We start from the raw sequence: 18,967 nt of genomic DNA, 5'->3' as shown, positions 1-18,967 counted from the left end.
TCAGTGAGGCCGCCCTCCCCTCGGGCTCCGGGGCATTTCAGTGACGGTGGAGGGAAGAGACCCCGAGCCAGGAGTTCCAGCTCTGCAGAAACGCGGGCTCCATTCTGGGGCTCTTCCTGTCCTTTAAAGCAAAGGACATACCTGGTTCCCCCACAACAAAAGTAATATGCACTAATTATGGAGAGTTTGAAAAATGCAGAAGAGCATGAAGAAAGGAATCTTGCCACCCAAAGGTAGTCAGAGGCTTAGGAAAATTCACTGTGTATCCCCGGCTCCTGGCACATGGTCACCAGAGAGCTTGATTGGCTGTTTTGGTATAATCTGCTGTGTCATTTTCTCCGTTTCCTATTTCCTGTTTTTTTTTTTTTTTTTTTTGCAGAGGAGGCAGGTATTGATTTGCAGCAGCTCTTTATTTAAGATGATCACTAACCCTATGTCAAGCACGTTGCAAAATAACTTCTTCCCAGTCTTTTTTCTTTCGAGCTTGCTTGTGGGATCTTTTGTTTGTTTGTTTATTCATTCATTCGTCTGTTCCCTTAATATTTGTTAAAGTATTTGTTGAATGTGTTACGACTGGTTAAATGAACAGAAACACAAATACACACGCATTTCTCTCTCAAACCATCCTGTCTCACACACATATGCATGAACACACACGTCTGGAATATAAGCACATGTACATTTGTACATACACACGTGTGTATATTCATCCAGGCTTCAGGAGCACATATCAATGCACATCCGTGTGTGTATGGATAAAACTGGTGTAGGGCTGTGTTTTTCAAACCGCAGACTTCCACCCACTGATGGTTGTGACCAGCATTTAAGAAGTGAAGTGAGGACGCATGCAGTGCAGGGGCCACGTGGGGTGGGCACTGGTCCATGCCATTTTGCATTTGTGGCTGCCGTGTGGCCGTGGACCAGTCACACTCTCAGGCTGTGACCAGCAGATTTTCGGAGCCCAGATGTTACAACAAAGGGAATGCCCCTGAGTCTCCCTGAGGACTCCCAGAAAGGTGGGCTCTGGGCAGGTCCTCCCGAGGTCCCCCAGCCTCTCCCTTTTGGGGGCCCCAGCACATGTCACCTGCCCAGGAGTTGTAGTCCAGCCTGAGGCTGGTGGAAGGGCACCCCTTCTTTTCACCGAGGGCCTCTCCCCCGAACTGTGGGTTGTCTGCTGAGTAGGGGGAGGGCCCTTTTGCGATTGCAGGGTGTTGGAGCAAAGAGGGGTTTGGAAAGGCAGCCCTCAAAACCGAGGGGCCCAAAGTTAAGGCAGTGGTCACCAGTGGCCACCAGTGGTCACCTCTCTCCTGGTCCCCATGCAGGCCATGCCCCGTGGCTCCTGCTGTGGAGGAAGGGGTGGCAGAGAGGTGGCGAGGGGGACTGAGCAGGAGAAGGGCCGGGGGTCCCGGCAGGTGAACGGAGGGGGCCTGGCTGAGCCACAGGTCTGTTCTGAGAGCAGTCTGTCCACGACTAAAATGGAATGAAAGTCAATCCATCCATTGATTTAAATCAATTAACAGATTTTATTAAAATTAAAAAGGATAAAAGTCTAGCCCATATCGGGTACTGGTCACATGTGGCTGGTGGGACCCTGTGGAGAGGGCCCAGCTGGGGCTGCAGGTACAGGGGCAGCGGGGGCTTCCTGAGCCCCCTCCTCACCCTCAGCCGCCAGGGCACCTTTTTCTGCTCCCTCTGAGTCCCCCATCTGGTACCCATGGCCATTTGAAATATTTTTTCTTTACAGTTCACCCTTTCACAGTGCACAATTCAGTACTTTCCAGTACGTTCACAGAGCTGTGCAACCACCACCACAATCAATTTTATATTATTTATGTCATTTAAAAAATTGTATATTATTTTATTTTTTAAATTTATTTTTTATTGAAGTATAACTGATTTACAATGTTGTTAATTTCTGCTGTACACCAAATGACTCAGTTATACACATATATATATTCTTTTTCATATTCTTTTCCATTATGGTTTGTCACAGGATACTGAATATAGTTCCCTGTGCTATATAGTAAGACCTTGTTGTTTATCCATCCCATATATAATAGTTTGCATCTGCTAATCCCAAACTTCCAATCCATCCCTCCCCCATACCCCTCCCCCTTGGCAACTACAAGTCTGTTCTCTATGTCCCACACAGTCAATTTTAGAACATTCCATCCCCCAAAAAGTGAAGCCCCGTCCCCATCAGCAGTCACCCCCATCCCCTCCTCCAGCCCCTGACAACCAGGAATCCACTCTCGGTGTCTGCGGATCTGCCTGTTCTGGACGTTTCCCATCAATGGAATCACACTCTGTGTGTCCTTCTGTGTCTGGCTTCTCTCACTGAGCATCGTGTCCTCAGGGTCCATCCACGTGGTAGAGAGTGTCAGGGATTCACCCCTTTTCACGGCTGAGTGATGCTCCCATGTGTGGAGGGACATGTTTGTTTATCCATCGTCTGTTGACAGACAGGCCATTAAACTTGGGAGCTCTGACCCAGAAGGCTGATCTCTGCGGGGCGGGAGTGTGTGTGGCCTCATGCCTCAGGCTCCGGCTCCTGACGCCACCCCCCTCTCCCGCCCTCTCCAGTGCCCAAGGCCCAGTCGGACAAGTGTGTTCCTGACCGAGACCCGCGCTGGGAGGTGCTGGAGGTCACCAGGAAGGCGGTGGCCAGTCCCCGCATCGTCTCCCTGGCCAAACCCAAAGTGCGGAGGGACCTGAGCGAGGGCTACAACCCCTACCGCGTCTCTCCAGCCTCCCTGGTGGCTCGTGCGTCCCCTCGCCTGTACGAGCTTGCCACCCCCAAGAGCGTCACCAAAAAAGCATGAGCAGCCCAGGCCTGGCCCCTCAGCCTGTTCCCAGTAAAACCCAAGTGCAACCTGACCCTGTGTGTGGCTCTGAGCGCTTTGGCCTGGAGCCGGGAGGGCAGCGGGGGCCCGGAGGAGACGGTAATAATAATTTTTATGTTTGCATCCAACCTGCAATCCTGCAGCCCTTTTTCTCCAATCACGTTCCCCTGACGTCGCCAGCCCCTCGGATGGCAGACTCCCTCTCAACCTCTTCTGTCCCAACTTGCTTATCCAGCCACATCCTGGGCGTCCACAGCACCTCAAACTCAGTGACCTTCATAATAAACCAGCCAATGCCTGTTGCGTGATTATGATCTTTGCAGTGACCCAACGGGGGGGACAATCAGTGTCTCCCCTATGCTGAGGTGGAGGCTGAGGGTCACAGAGTTTGTGAAAGACCCACAGTCCCCACAAGAGTTTCCCGTGGCGGCTGGGACAACTCACCATGAACCGGGGGCTGAAAACCACACAGATTGTTTCTCTGACAGTCGTGAGGTCAGCAGTCCGGCTCGGGTCTCACGGGGCTAAATGCAGGCGAGGGCAGGGCTGGTCCTTCCGGAGGCTCCAGGGGAGCATCGGTTCCCGGCTCTTCCAGCTTCTAGAGGCGCCGCATCCCTGGCTCGCGGCCCCTCCTGCATCCTCACAGCCAGCAGCGCAGCATCTCCCGTCTCTCTCTGCCTCTGACCCTCCTGCCTCCCTCTTATAAGGACCCTGGGATGACGCTGGACCCCTCGGGGAATCCAGGGTCCTCCCCATCTCAGGGGCCTTAACTTAATCCCACCCGCAAAGTCCCCTCTGCCCTGTGAGGCGACACATCCGCAGGGCCCAGGAAGGACGTGGGTGTCTTTGGGAGCTCTTATTCTGCTGAGCACAGTGGGAGAGAGATCTTTTCTGTCTCTGCAACCCTAGAGAAAGTCTCGTTTATCTCTGGCTCCGGCTGGACCACTTGGGGACTGATTGCTGGGTCCTGAGGGTGTGATGTGCTGACAGCCCCTCACATCTCTCAGAGCCCAGCAAGCATAAGGTCCCGAGCCACGATCTGAGACCCAGTTATTCCCAGACTCTTTGAGGACATTACTTCACTCAGTAACTTAAAGGACATTTATTGAGTATTTGTAGGTACAGACCTGGACAGAGGTTCAGAAGAAAAAGGTTAATGATGCAGGGACACACACGGACGGATGGATGGATGACCTCGCTCGCTCGAGCCTGTGGGCACTGCTGAGTGAAGGCTTGTCGCGGGCGGGGAGGGCGACGACAGTGCACGCTTGTGCAGTGATGACAGAATCCTCGGCTCTGTCCCCGTTGCTCTGGGGTACAACCGGCAGCTGGAGGCTGCTGTGATGAACGCCAGGAGCAGGTCAACGCAGACTCACAGCCCCGATGATTCGGGAGTCCGTCCTAGAAGCAGGATGCCCTGCATCCAGCAGGGTGGACCGAGGGGGCAGCTGAATACCAGCCCCAAAGACATCCGGGTCCTAACCCCTAAAACCTGTGGACCTGGCACTTTGGATGGCACAGGGGCTCTGCAGACGAGGTCCAGGATTTTGAGATACGGAGGTTATCTTGGATTCCCTGGTGGGTCCAATATCACCACACATCCTTCTAAGAGGGAGGCCGAGGAAATTGTGTGACACCAAAGCCACCCGCTGTGCTCCAGCTTGCAGAGGGAGGGATGCAACCCTGAAAGGACCCACGGTCTCCTCTTGGGGCCTCGGGAGAGAGCGAGGCCCTGCTGACACCGTGATTTCTGCCCCCGCAGATAACGAAGGTGTGTTGTTTTAGTTACTGGATTTGTGGTGATTTGCCTCAGCAGAAGGAGGAAACCAGTGCAGATTAGAAATCTTAGAGGTTCCGTCTTTAGACCCTTGGTGACTGCAGTGCTGGCAAACAGTGCACGTCCACCAGTGGGGGATGGTCAACCTTAGGGACCTTGCAAGACAAAACAAAACAAAACTTTGTTTTTTTATAAATTTATTTATTTATTTATTTATTTTTGGCTGTGTTGGGTCTTCGTTTCTGTGCGAGGGCTTTCTCCAGTTGCGGCGAGCGGGGGCCACTCTTCATCGCGGTGCGCGGGCCTCTCACTGTCGCGGCCTCTCCCGTTGCAGAGCACAGGCTCCAGACGCGTAGGCTCAGTAGTTGTGGCTCACGGGCCTAGTTGCTCCGTGGCATGTGGGATCCTCCCGGACCGGGGCACGAACCCGTGTCCCCTGCATTGGCAGGCGGATTCTCAACCACTGCGCCACCAGGGAAGCCCAAAACTTTAAACCAGCTGAATGTCCAAAACGACGTGCTCGTTCTCTTGTCAAAGACCTCCTCGCATTGAAGTGTTCCTCTTCAAGCTGAGAAAAAACAAACTTCATACCGCATCTCCTGAAGAAATAAAATGTAACTTTACCTACACTTAAATCATTATCTCACGATTTAATGAGTCGATAAAGAAGCGTGTATACTGCATGTCACCAATGCGATCCATGGTCCGCTTTGTTGAGACGGAACAGACAGGAAAATCTACCCTTTTCCGGGTTTACCAGCACTGACGCAGGTAAACTAGCCACCGCTGCAATCAACATACACAAGTTTCATCTCCGCCCAAAACCCTGGGGCTGCTCTGTATTCAGGCTGTTCTTCCACCTGGGCCCTGGCAACCGCTCACTTGCTCTGTGTCCCTACAGGCTGGAGTTTCTAGGGCGCAGGTAAACGGGGCAGGTGTGCGGGCGGAGGAGACTCTGTGTGACCTTCTCACTCTCGGGTTTGATGCTGGTTCACAGCTCAGGGTCGGGATTTGCCCTGTGACCCACTCCGGGATCACGCTGAGTTTGGCCCGTTTACATCTCCTGATAGGACCAGTATCGGGGCTTAGTTCTTCCTATTTACGTTACACTTTCAACTGGTGTTACTTCTTTTGTTTGTTTCTTAAATCGTTCAAAATACGACTCATGCTTTGCGTCAGAGGCTAGGTCCCCACGAAACAGACTGCGAGACAGAGGCTGAGATAGGAAAATGAGTGGGTACGGCCCTTGTGGTCACCACCGGCCAGGTGGTGAAGGATGCAGGGCTCTGAGCAGAGATGACAAAGTCTCCGTAGATCCCATCGGGAGCTCTGGAGCTCCACCCCTGTCCCCCGTTGGTCACAGGTGCTGGGCCTGGACGCGGCAGCCTCCGCGACGGATAGGTGACATCTCTCTTCAGCCACCGACGCTCCTAGCAGCTGGGAAACTGCTTGTGTGTGTGTTTGGGGGGCGGATGGTGCCCACAGCACCCACTAGCCCACCCCTGAACTGCTCAGCTCGGGGTGATGTGTTCTAGAGATGGTTCCTCCAGGATCTCTTTGTCTAGGGGAAAACTTGGAATAGAAAGATTAGTAGGTGAACCACAGCCCCACCGCTGACCCGAGCTGCACGCACCCACCACCCCTCACCTCCCCCAGCTCTCCCTCCTCCAGGCTAAGACGCTTAGCTGCTGGGGTGGCCCAGACCTCACCCCACGTGCCGTCGAAATGGCAGAGAAGCGCCAGGAGCAAGGGACGCGGGGACGCTCTGCCCGGCTGCCCTCCTGGATGGCGTGTCCTTCGCGCCTTCACCTTGGCTGTTCCTGCTGCCAGGAATGCCCCCTGCAGCCTCCCCTCTTCCTCTCTGACCTCTCCGCTGAACACACTGCTTTTTATTTTCTTAGTTTCATTTTTTGTACTCTTTATTTGAAAATCATTCAGGTTTACAGAATAATTGCAAGAATAAGTATAGTAAAAAAAAAAAAACCAGACTGCATACCTTTCCCCAGATTCAGCTATTAACAGTTTGCCCCCCTTGCTTGCTCGTTTGCTGTCTCTCCCCGTCCCTGTTTTATAGACAGAAAATATACTTTTCTGAAGTACTTGAGAGTGAGCTGCATACATCGTGGCACTTTACCCCTGTCATCGTCCACTGGTGCGGCTCTAACAAAAAGGCCACGGACTGGGGACTTATAAGTAACAGAAATGTATTTCTCACAGTTCTGGAGACTGGAATCCAAGATCGAGGTGCCAGCAGATTTGGGGTCTGGTGAGGATTGCTTCCTGGTTCTCGCTGTGTCCTCACAGGGCAGAAGGGGCGACGGAGGTCTCTGGGGTCTCTTTAACCAGGGCACTAATCCTATTCATGCGGGCTCCGCCCTCATGATCTAATCACCTCCCAAGGGCCCCACCTCCTAATACCATCACATTGGGGATTATGTTTCCATATACAAATTTTCAGGGTACACAGATATTTAGTCTATAGTAGCCCCTAAATACTTCAGCGTGAATTTTCAAAGAAGAACATTCTTTTACATAACCAGAGAACAGCTACTGATTCCAGTAAACTTAATGTTGATGCAATGCGTTTATTCCGACTACATCTGAATTTCAGTTTTGTCAATTGACCTAATAATTTCCCTCTGCCCAGGGACTTCCCTGCTGGTCCAGTGGGTAAGACTCCATGGTCCCAATGCAGGGGGCCCGGGTTTGATCCCTGGTCGGGGAACTAAGATCCCGCATGCATGCCGCAACTAAGAGTCCGCATGCTGCAACTAAGACCCGGCACAGGCTAAATAAATAAATTAAATAAATAAATATTTAAAAAAATTTCCCTCCACCCTACTGGAGCCAGCCTCGCATCAGGCATTGTGTTTAGTTGTCACGTCTGGAAGATTTCCACAGATCAGCCTTTTATGGCACTAATATTTCTGAAGAATACTGTCCTTTTCTCCCCCTGTTGATAGAATGTTCCTTATTTCGGGTTTGTGTGAAGCTCCTCAAATACAGACACAGGTTATGCATTCCTGTGCATAAGTGATCCTTTCTCTGGGCACCCACCTGCCCCTCACTTGTGGTGTTCATTTTTCTCACCTGGCTGAAAAGTTGCCTCATTTATCCACTCTAATAATAGTCTGTGGGAAGAGACTTTCACTTTTTTATTTTTTATATTTATTTTATTGAAGTATAGTTGATTTAAAATGTTGTTTAATTTCTGCTGTACTGCAAAGTGATTTAGTTATACATATATATATATACATTCTTTTCATATTCTGTTTCATTATGGTTTATCACAGGATATTGAATATAGTTTCCTATGCTATACAGTAGGACCTTGTTGTTTTCCGTTCTATATATAATAGTTTGCATCTGCTAATCTCAAACTCCCAAACCATCCCTCCCCACCCTCCTCCCCCTTGGCAACCACAAGTCTGTTCTCTATATCTGTGAGTCTGTTTCTGTTTCGTAGAACATTTCGTATTCATTTGTGTCATATTTTAGATTCCACATATAAGTGATATCATACGATATTTGTCTTCCTCTGTCTGGCTTACTTCACTTAGTGTGAAAATCTCTAGGTCCATGCTTGTTGCTGCAAATGGCATTATTTCATTCCTTTTTATGGCCGAGTAATATTTCATTATATATATACCACATCTTCTTTATCCATTCATCTGTCAATGGACATTTAGGTTGTTTCCATGTCTTAGCTATTGTGAATAGTGCTGCTACGAACATTTGGGTGCATGTATCTTTTTGAACTATAGTTTTGTTCAGATACACACCTAGGAGTGGGATTGCTGGATCACATGGCAACCCTATTTTTAGTTTTTTGAGGAACCTCCATACTGTTTTCCATAGTGGCTGTACCAATTTTCATTCCCACTGACAGTGTAGGAGGGTTCCCTTTTCTCCACACCCTCTCCAGCATTTGTAATTTGTAGACGTTTTGATGATGGCCATTCTTACCGGTGTGAGGGGGTGCCTCATTGTAGTTTTGATTTGCATTTCTCTAATAATTAGCGATGTTGAGCATCTTTTCATGTGCCTGTTCACCGTCTGTATGTCTTCTTTGGAGAAAGGTCTATTTAGGTCTTCTGCCCATTTTTTGATTGGGTTGTCTGTTTTTTTGTTGTTGACTTGGATGAGATATTTGTATATTTTGGAAATTAAGCCCTCGTTGGCTGCATCATTTGCAAATATTTTCTCCCAGTCTGTAGGTTGCCTTTTCATTTTGTTTATGGTTTCCTTTGCTGTACAAAAGCTTGTAAGTTTGCTTAGGTCCCATTTGTTTATTTTTGCTTTTATTTCTGTTGCCTTGGGAGACTGACCTAAGAAAACATCGGTACGATTTATGTCAGGGAATGTATTGCCTCTGTTCTCTTTTAGGAGTTTTATGGTTTCATGTCTTATATTTAAGTCTTTGAGCCATGTTGAGTTTATTTTTGTGTATGGTGTGAGGGAGTGTTCTAACGTCATTGATTTACATGAGGCTGTCCAACTTTCCCAACACCACTTGCTGAAGAGAACTTTTTCCACTGTATATTCCTGCCTCTTTTGTCAAAGATTAATTGACAGTAGGTGTGTGGGTGTACCTCTAGGCTCTGTATTCTGTTCCATTGATTCATGTCTGTTTTTGTGCCACTACCATGCTGTTTTGATGACTGCAGCTTTGTCGTATGGGGAAGAGAGTTTCAGAGAGGGATGAACGCATCCCTCTCTTCATCCGAATCACCCTGCTCCCCCGCATTTCACGGCTATTTGATGATTCTTGTCAAAGCTCCCTCCAAAGAGTCTCCTCTGGTTGCCCCAGGCTGACTCAAGCCCTTTCCCTCGGTTCCTGCCACGTGTGATGATGACACAGAGCTCCACTGTCACTGCATCTGTTGGTGCATCTTCCTGCCTCACTGGAACTCTGGCTGTCCAGCGCCCAGTCGAGGGCGGCAGGGCACACTGATTGACTGACTGATGATTGAGCAAGGACCCTCCGTCACAAGGGCCTGAACTCTCAGTCTGGATGATGTATGCCAAGGTGAGTGGCGGCCCACGACTCATGTAACATGTGACTCACGCAGAGAGCAGGGCAGGCCTTCTAACAGGGGTTCTCTCTCCTGGCTGGTAGGTTCTCGGAGCGCTGGCATAATGCTTTTACATCAAGCATCGAACACGGTGCGTCTCGCCTCCTCAGCACCCCGATGACACTGATATCAACAACAGCTTGGAAAGGACTGGGGCTCCTGAGTCCCCCCTCTCCCCCATTCCACTCTTCCTGGTTTGTTCAAGCCAGAAACCTGGGGGCATGCTCTCTGCTTCTGCGCCAGCCACACCCTAGTCCCTGCTCAGGCCTCCTCACTGGCCCCCATGCCCCCTCTGTCTACACCTTCTGCCTGGATGCCCCCAGCTCGTCTCTGTCTAAGATGCGAGACGTGGGGGAATCCTTGTCAGGACCACTTTGTTCACTCTCCCCCTCAGTGCCCAGCGGAGGCCCATCACGTTTCATCCATTAGTTACAACCCATGACAACCACAGTTCCAGAGCCAGCAGCCGGGCAGGCCTCCACCTCCCCTGCCCACCCTGGGCACTCGGGTTCCAAGCCTCCAATGAGATCCGTCATCACTGGTGCAAACGTGCGGAAAGTTCTAGAACCTCTTTGCCCAGGCTTCAGTCCGGGCTCCACCGCTCGCTCATGCCCGGGTGGCCCGTCACTCCTGGGCTCCGTGTCTTTACCTGTAACACGGGGGCACTACAGATTGGAAGGAGGAACGGGGACCAGTGCTTAAGGTGTGCTTATCAGGAATTGGCACTTCCACCACGGCATCGCCACCTCCCAGACGAGGCCAAGGTCCGCGAGACCCCGCAACCCGCGAATCCTGCGCATCCTGCGCATCCCGCGCCCGCCCGCGCGTCCCCGTCCGCGCACCTACTACGCGCCCGCCCGCCCGCGCCCCGCCCCCGGCCCCGCCCCGGCGCCCCCGCCCGCCCAGGGGCTGCAGCCAATGAGCGCGCGGCCCCGCATCCGGGGATCCCGGCGCGGCCACCGCCTCCCGCGCACACACGGCTATGGCGGAGGTGAGTGAGCGGGCCGGGGGAGCCGGCCCCCGCCCAGGCTTGCGCCCCCGCCGCCCGGCCCGGCCGGGTGGGGGCCCCGGGCGCTGAGACCCCTCCCCGGGGCTCGGGGCCGGGCCGCGGCGCTGCTCCCGTCGGGGCCCGAGGGGCGCTGGGCTCCGTCGGCAGCCGCCCCCGGCCCCCCCTCCCGGCTGCCACATCGCGGGCGGCAGTGCGCATGTGTGGCGTGGGGGGGGGCGGGGGCGTGGGGTGGGGAGGGGGCTGCGGGGGCGGGGAAGGGGTGCGCGCCCGAGGTTTCCCGCTCCCACGCCCGCCGCCCCCGGCGCCCGCCCCGCGTCTGCCAACTTCGCGGAGCACGCTCTCCCTCCGGACCCCGACTCACCAGACCCTCGCCCGCTGGACCCCCGCCCGCTGGCCACCCCCTCCCCCCACGCCAGAGGGGCTCGCCCTGCAGAGTCGCACTCCCTCCGGACCCCAGCCCGCTGACCCCCTCACCCCCACCCCCGCGGCACTGACCCCAAGGAGTCGCGCTCCCGCCGGACTCCGGGCGGGACTGGAGCTCTGACCTGGGGCCCTCACGGCGCGGATCCGGCCTGCGGGGGGCGTAGGGCTGCCTTTATCGGCGGCTTGAAGTTACTTCTCCGAGCTTCCTCTCTCTGTCCGGAAAGCGGGCCCAAGGCCCCTTACCCCAAATCCTTGGGGCCAGATGGATGTTGGGAGTTCAGTGTTTCGGATTTGAGGGTTTGGGGTGTGGTGTTTGAGCAAACTCACCTGGGATCGTCGGGATCAAGACACTGAATAGCTTCGTGGCGGGTCAAACCAGGGATGAAAAACTTTCACTTTGAGGGCTTTTTTGAATGTCGGATAAAACAGTGCGAACCTGCTCTCACTTTATAGGGCCCTAGTGAGGATGAAATGAATAATGCACCTATTAGGGACTCAGCAAACGTGACTCTTAGCGCAGACGTTCAGTTTGGGGATGCCAAGAAGGTCCCTGGACTCAGCAAGTGATCCTCATCCAATGGGTGGGGCCGCCCAGGCCCAGAGAGGAGCAGGCACCCACGCGGTGAGGTGCAGCCGGGTCCTGGGATGCTCGGCCTGGTTATGGGGCCACACTGGGTGTTTGTATCTTGGCACAGTGTGGGTGGATGTTGTGGAGGGCGGGACTGGCCATACTCTCCCACCAGTGACCTTCTCAGGGGCAGCGACAGGCCCTGCATTTGCGCCAAAAAGGGTGTGGGCATCTCAGTCCAAGGCCAGACCTCCCCAGCTAGTTCCTGCCTTACGCTGGGTGGCTGGACCCAAAGGGCCCTTCCAGAGTAGTTCTCCTACCTCTCCTACCTTAGAAGATGTTTGGGGAAACAGGCCTCCTGGGTGGTGGCTGGACTTGTGGGACGGAGGCAGAAGCCGGGTCTCCCGACAGCCCAGCAGGGGCACGGCGCTTTGTGTGTGCGTCTGCCCCAGGGGCCAGCTGTTTTGGCCCGGCAGGTAGCTGCGTGTTACAGGTGGATGGGGCAGACTCTCAGCCAGCCCGCCCCGAGCGCTGCGGGGTTTGGCTGTTGACTCTGCCCTGCCCAGTGTCACGGCAGCCGGGTGTCCAGGGTGCTTCTGTTGTCCTGTGTCCAGTTTGGGGTGGTGCCTGTTGAGTGAATTGGGGTTGGTTTCCTAAAAGAAAGTCCGTATGCCTGGCTCCATGGGAGGCGCTTAGGGCCTGGCAGTGAAGGACAGCAGGTGTGCAAATTCCAGTCGTGGTGGGCATGGCCAGCCTCTGCCCAGGAGACCCGTTGCATTTCTGGAGCCTCTTCTGTGTGACCTTGGGTCGGTCACTCTCTCTGAGATGGGGAGGTCTCATGAGATCTTGGCTCCGCGCTTGCACAGAGAAGCTGAAACTTGTGCAATCACTGTCTTGAACTGATAAAAATGGCGATTCGTAACCGAGCAGTAAGTGCTTGATCAGGATTAGCTGCCTGATTTTTGCTGTCGCCAAAGTAGCCATCAGCACCGTGAGAGAAGGCGGGGTGCTTCATATTTTCCTTGAGGATCCCAGCTTACTCTTTGAAAAACCTGAGTCCACCATCTCTGTCTTGTGCTTAAAAGACACGGCCTTTTGTTGTCCTTAGGGGAAAGTGCATCTCCTCCCTGTGACCCTTGGCCCGGTGGCGTGATCTCTGAGGATCTCCCTCTGCACCCTTCTCCACCCCCTGGGCTCCTTCTGTTTCCCTGTGCTGTCTGCAGCCTTGGGTGGACTCTCTGTGTGGTGCCGTCCCGCTGCCCTGGAGGCCTCTGCCTGGAGACGGCCACACAGGCCCCCCCTAGTTGTGCAGGCCCCCTACCCCATTTTCTCCCCTCAGTACTGTGCACATCTGCCTGTTTGTTATCTGTATCCCCGACGAGATGGGTGACTCGTCAAGACTGGACAGGCAGAACCTGTTTGTCGATTGACTGCTGTGCACCCAGTGCCTCTTGCCTCCCGGCCCAGAGCGGGTGCTCTGCAGGCGGTCAGACAGGGATGAAGTGCTGGGTGGCCCAGCGGGACCAGGCACCTTTGCTGGGTGTGGGCAGGGGGTGGGGGGGTCTGGGTAACACTGCTGCCTGATGAGTCACCTCGACACTCAGTTCCTCAGAGCAGCCCTCGGTTTTTAATTACCTGTCACGGTTCTGAGGGCTGACTGGTCCCTCATGTGGTTGCGGTTGGTTGGCGGCTGGGCTGAGCCAGCCCCAGTGGAGGGAAGCTTCCTCGCCCACGTGTGGCTGTGATGCCGCCTGCTGGCGTGGCCTCTCCTTGTGGCTTGTGCTTCCTCACAGCATGGGCGGCTGGTGGGAACTGCACTGCATTTCACAGCTTAGTCTTGGGGGTCACGTGGAAGCCCTCCCACCAGAGTCCCAGGCCCAGCCCTCGCACAGGGTGGGGAGGCACATCGGTGTCCCGTGCCTGGAGGAACGCCTGTGGGTGGCGTGCCTGGGTGCAGCCACCTTGGAGGATGGCCTCCCACACGTCCCTGTGGGTTAGGCTCGGAGGGCTGAGCAGGAACCAGACGCTGCTCTGCTTCTTCCAGCAGTGCCTCCGTCTGAGCACTGGGCCCAGCCTTCCCGCCCTGGGCTTGCTTCTCCACCCCACTTGCCTTTGGGACCAAGTCCGTAGAATGCTGTCTTCCTTCCTTCTTTCCTCCCCCACCCTTTTTTTTTTTCCTTCTTTTTCTTTTTAACCCAGAACGTGCTTAGTCAGCTCCTCATCCATTTCCTTCTCCCACCTTGGCAAAACAGGGGCCTTAGGCTTGGGCGGGACCATCCAGGGTGCTGTGAATGGCGGATGACTGACTTGACCTCTCTGAGCTTCAAGTCCCTTATTTCTCTTATGAAGAAAATGATTACACAACCTCTTGAGGACCCAGTGAGGAAATCAGTGTGGAAATTCCTACTAAACTTCTTTTTCTAAAATTTGAAAATTCAGTTTATTAACTATTCTATTTTTTTTTTTTTTGTAAACAGCCTTACTGAGGTATAATTCATTTACCATACAATTCACTCATTTTAATGTGTGCGATTCAGTGGTTCTTAGTATTTTCATAGAGTTGTGCAGCCATCACCAGTCAATTTTGGAACATTTTCACCAGCCCAAAAGAAACCGTGCACTCATTAGTCATCTCTTCCCCCATCCGTCTCCCCAGCCCCTGACAACCAGGAACCCACACTCTGTCTGTGGATTTGGCTGTTCTGGACGTTTCCCGTCAATGGAATCACACCCTGTGTCTTTCTTTTCTCACTGAGCATCATGTTCTCAAGGTTGTCCACGTTGTAGCGAGTGTCGGTGCTTCTCCCCTTTTCCTGGCTGAGTAATATTCCATCTGATGGCCATTTGGGTTCTTTCCTCCTTTGGCTGTTGTGAATCGTGCTGCTGAGAACACTCGTGAACAGGTCTCAGCGTGGATGAATGTTTTTGTCTGTCTTGGGTGTTTCAGGGAGGAGAGACTTAACTTTTCCCTCTGCCCCCCTGGGTCCCTGGCTGGGGCCCCATGGCTCAGGCTGACAAGGGCAGCTTTGCAAGAGAGAAACAAGCAGCTTGTTAACCAGGTGGTGTGCATCATGCGGAAGAACCCGGCGAGGAGTCCCCAAAGGGGTGGTCAGGGCTCGGGAGCGTGTGAACAGCAGGGCGGTCAGTGCAGAGGGAAGGCCTTGACCTCTGGGGGCCGTGCCTTGTGGGCGGAGGGGAGCGGGGCTGGTCAGTAGACTGTGTGTGCTCTGCCTCGGGGCCGGGACTGCTTTCTCACCTGCCTTCACTGATGGTCACCCTGTGCCAGGGTGGCGTGTTGGGGGGCATCCGGTGACACCCAGGTGTGTTCCCTGTGCTGTCCCATTGCATGTCCCCCCCCCCCCAAGTGCCCGCATTCCCCCCACACTTGATATCATGTGTCCTCCTGGTCACAGAAGTGGTGTCTGACATGTGCTGATTTGCTGTCCCTAATGCTGAGCTTTGCTTCCACCTGCTGATTGGCCGTTTGTGTATCTCTTTGAAGAAATGTCTATTCAGAGACTTTGCCTGTTAGTCTCTTTAGAAAGGGACTGTATGATTTGCAAATATCTTTTACTGGTCTGTGAGTTGTCTTTGCACTTTTATGATGGTGTCCTTTGAGGCACAAAAATTTTTAATTTTGATGAAGTCCAGTTTATCTATTTTTTGTTTTGTTGATTATGCTTTTTGTGTCTTATCTAAGAAACCATTGCCTGGTTAGAAAGATTTATCGCTATGATTTCTTCTAAGAGTTTTATAGTGTTAGCTCTTATATTTGAGGTCTTTGATCCAGTTTGAGTGAGTTTTTGTGTGTGGTGTGGGATAGGAGTTGAATGTTATTATTTTGCGTTTGGATATCCAATTGTCCTAGCACTGTTTGTTGAAAAGACTGTTCCTTCTGCATTGAATTTTTCTGTCACCCCTTTAAAAATTCGCTTGACTGTAAATATATGGGTTTGTTTTTGAATTCTCAGTTCTATTAATTTGATCTAAATATCTAGCTTTATGTCACCACCACACTGTTTTGATTACTGTAGCTTTGGAGTACTTTTGAGATTGGGAAGTGTTCTTCCTTTTCAAGATTGTTCTAGCTGTTTGGGGTCCCCTGAGTTTTCATATGATTTTTGGAGTCTGTCAGTTTCTACGTAGAAGCCTGGTGGGATTCTGATAGGCATTTTGTTGAATCTGTAGATGAATTGGGGAGTATTGACATCTTAGCAATAGTCTTTTGAGCTATGAATATAGTATGTCTTTCCATTTATGTAGATCTTTAGTTTCTTTCAATGTGTTTTGTACTTTTCAGAGTATTAGTTTTGAATTTCTTTTGCTATATTTATTCCTAAGTATTTTATTCTTTTTGGTGCTATTGGAAATGGAATTGTTTTCCTTATTTTCTTTTTGGATTGTTCATTGCTAGTATATAGGAGTAAAGTTGATTTTTGTAGGTTATCTTGTGTCTTGCAGCCTTGCTGAACTCATTTATTAGTTCTGGTTTCTTTAGTGGATTCTTTTGTATCCTCTGTGTCCCAGGTCATGACTTGCCTTTCCAATTTGGATTCCTTTTATTTTACTTTCCTGCCCCGACTGGTGCCTCCTCCAGGACTACGTTGTGAAGAGACGGTGCCCTGGTTTTGGGGGAGGCGCTAGCCATTCGCCTCAGGGTTGGCAGTAGCTGGGGTTTGGATGGACGCCCTTTTCAGGAAGTTTCCGTGCAGCCTTCATGTGTCGAGTGTTTTCATCATGAAAGGTTGTTGGACTCTGTTAAGTGCTGTCTCTGCATCTGCTGAGATGATTTTGGTGTGGATTTTGTGTTTAGTCTGTCGCTGTGCTGGTTGTGTTGGGTGTCACACCTGTGCTGCGTCCCTGCACTGAGCCTCTCCTCATTGGTGTGCAGTGTTCTCTGTATGTCGTTGAACTCAGTTTGCTTGGGTTTTGTTGAGTTTTGTGTTTCTGTTTGTAAGAGATATTGGTCTAGTTTTCTTGTTCTTAATAAATTTTTGAACATCGTGATAATGGTAGGTTTTTTTAAAGACAATTAAAAAAAAGTTTATTTACTTATTTATTTGGCGGCCCTGGGTCTTTGTTGCGGCATGCGGGATCTTTAGTTGTGGCATGTGAACTCTTAGTTGCGGTGTGTGGGATCTAGTTCCCTGACCAGGGATTGAACCCAGGACCCCTGCGTTGGGAGCATGGAGTCTCAGCTACTGGACCACCAGGGAAGTCCCAGTGGTAGCTGTTATGATGCTTTCATTTGCACTTTTAAAAAATTTGAGGTATAACTTATGTGCTTTAAAATATACCCATCTAAAGTGTTTAATTCAGTGATTTTTAGTATGTTCACAAAGTTTTGAAACCTTCACTTTTATCTGGAACATTCCATCATCCCAGAAAAACACCTGACCACATCAGCAGTCACCCTACCCCCTCCCCAGCCCCTGACAACCAGGAACCCACTGTCTGTCTGTGGATTTGCCTGTTCTGGATGTTTCCTATCAGTGGAATCACACACTGTGTGTCCTTCTGTGTCTGGCTTCTCTCACTGAGCATCGTGTTCTCAAGGTCTGTCCACGTGGTAGCGAGTGTCAGTGCTTCTCTCGTTTTCAGAGAGAAGTAATATTTTATCATAAGGATGGACACATCTTGTTTATTCATTCACCTGTTGATGGGCATTTGGGTGTTTACACCTTTTGGCTGCGGTAAGTCATGCTTCTGTGAACACGTGTGTACACCTTTTATGGACATATGTTTTTGGTTCTTTTTGGTGTGTACCTAGGAGTAGAATTAATTGCTGGGTCATTTGGTAACTGTTTACTTTTGGAGGAACTGCCAGATTTCTCCATAGCGGCTGTTTGCCTTTTTAAGACAAAGTTTCAGAGGCTGGTCCCTTGTGCAGTGGCTGTGGTGTCAGCACCTGGCTGTGGGGTGTGGCACCAGGGCTGTGTGTGGGCCTGGGTCACCTGGGCCCCGTGTCCTGGGCTGTGGTCAGCACTCCTGGTGGCCGGCCGTCCCAGGCTCCTTACGGTGCCCGTGGGTGCCGTTCCCGCCGCTGGCCCTAGGCCCTCCCTGCCTGTCTCCGCCGGGACGCTTGGACTCCAGCGCGGCTGCACACCTGGCCCGCCTTGCCCCACCCCCAGCCCTCGGAGGCCTCCTGTTACCTGGTGCCCCATGCCCCCGGGGCTGGCTCTGACCCTCGCCTGCCCTGTCTGGCCGCCGGCCCTAACCCTGCTGTCTCCTCCGCAGGCCTCCTCGCTAGAGAGGCGGAGCCCTGGCCTGGCCTCTTGCCTCTCTCACAGCCTGTGCCCCGGGGAGCCCGGCTTGCAGACCACAGCAGGTACCTTCCTCCCCGGGGCCCGGGCCTTGGCAGGTGCGAGAGACGGCACACCGGCCCCTGGAGCCCCGGGATGGGGCGTGCGGGCGGGGTGGCCAGGGCTGTCTCCCGTTCTCCAGACCGAGTGCCTCCGTTCTCCAGACCTTCCTGGCCGGCCCGGGCCCAGGCTGGGGGCGGGGGCTGCAGGAGGGGGCGGTGCTGGGCAGGCACTCTCTCTCCCCGGGGCCCTGCGCTTCCCCTGAGCTGGCCGCCTGCCCCTCCTGTCCGCTCCCTGTGGCTCTGCCCCCTCCTGCTGCACTTGGGACCCACGTGCAGGTCCAGCCTGGGCCCTCACTGCTCCCTGGCTGGGGTTGAGTGAGACCTAGCTATTTCCTTTTTTGTTTGTTTCTTCTAAAAATCAACTCATTGAAGACCAGTCATGGAGAGAGAGCAGTGAACATATCCTGGTTCTTTTGGGAAAACCCGAGATCTGGTCACGTCCCCCAGCTGCTGGGCCGAGGCCAGAGGAGGGCTGAGCATCGGTTGGGCTGCTGCGTGCCAACCCCGGCCCGTGTGGACACACGCGCGTGCATACACCCCTGTGGTGGCAGCTGGGCCCCCGAGGCTTCCTCCGCCCTGTGGTCCTCTGCAGAAGCTCGATGGTTGGGACGGTGGCAAGGAGCTCACACGGGCCGCTGTCTCCCCACAGTGGTGTCCATGGGGTCCGCGGACCATCAGTTCCACCTGGCAGAGATCCTGTCTCGGAACTACGGCGTCCGGGAGGAGCATGAGGGGGCCGCGCGGGGCCCGGAGAAGCCGGAGGAGGAGCTAGAGAAGGACTTCGTCTCCCAGGTACCTGGTGGGCGGGGCGTCCAGGGGGCCTCGCAGCTGCTCCGTCAGCTTAGTCTCCCAGCTCCTCGGACTCCATTGTGACCTGTGCCACCGGCCTTCTGTCTGCACAGGCCGGA

The 18,967-nt window shown here is 53.0% G+C and overlaps 2 protein-coding genes and 1 long non-coding RNA gene across 8 annotated transcripts in view; 2 read left to right on the top strand and 1 right to left on the bottom strand.

The window, feature by feature from the left end:
* SPMAP2 (sperm microtubule associated protein 2) overlaps positions 1–2,971 on the top strand; it is a 29,106-nt gene extending 26,135 nt beyond the window's left edge. The window contains exon 14 of the mRNA XM_082455982.1: positions 2,584–2,971. Within this exon, the coding sequence (XP_082312108.1) occupies positions 2,584–2,822 (239 nt within the window). The 3' untranslated portion in view covers positions 2,823–2,971. The remainder of the gene's footprint in view (positions 1–2,583) is intronic.
* A 75-nt stretch (positions 2,972–3,046) lies between these two features.
* LOC309657951 lies at positions 3,047–17,385 on the bottom strand. The gene is made up of 3 exons (XR_014261985.1): positions 12,025–17,385; positions 11,455–11,584; positions 3,047–6,192 (listed from the first exon to the last, which is right to left on the bottom strand). It is a non-coding gene; the product is annotated as an uncharacterized lncRNA (long non-coding RNA).
* MIER2 (MIER family member 2) overlaps positions 10,625–18,967 on the top strand; it is a 21,495-nt gene continuing 13,152 nt past the window's right edge. For 3 of the 6 annotated variants that reach the window (XM_082455973.1, XM_082455975.1, XM_082455972.1), the window contains exons 1-2: positions 17,933–18,023; positions 18,709–18,851. In XM_082455973.1, coding sequence (XP_082312099.1) covers positions 18,717–18,851 — 135 coding nt within the window. In that variant the 5' untranslated portion in view covers positions 17,933–18,023; positions 18,709–18,716. Of the gene's footprint in view, positions 10,687–17,932; positions 18,024–18,708; positions 18,852–18,967 lie in introns of those variants that run through there. The other 3 variants (XM_082455974.1, XM_082455976.1, XM_082455977.1) reach the window with 3 other exon arrangements.

This window comes from Balaenoptera physalus (genome assembly GCF_965194825.1).
Source record: "Balaenoptera physalus genome assembly, chromosome: 3".
Taxonomy (NCBI): domain Eukaryota; kingdom Metazoa; phylum Chordata; class Mammalia; order Artiodactyla; family Balaenopteridae; genus Balaenoptera; species Balaenoptera physalus.
Note: the sequence above shows the minus strand (reverse complement) of the source record. Positions and strands in the feature narration are given on the sequence as shown.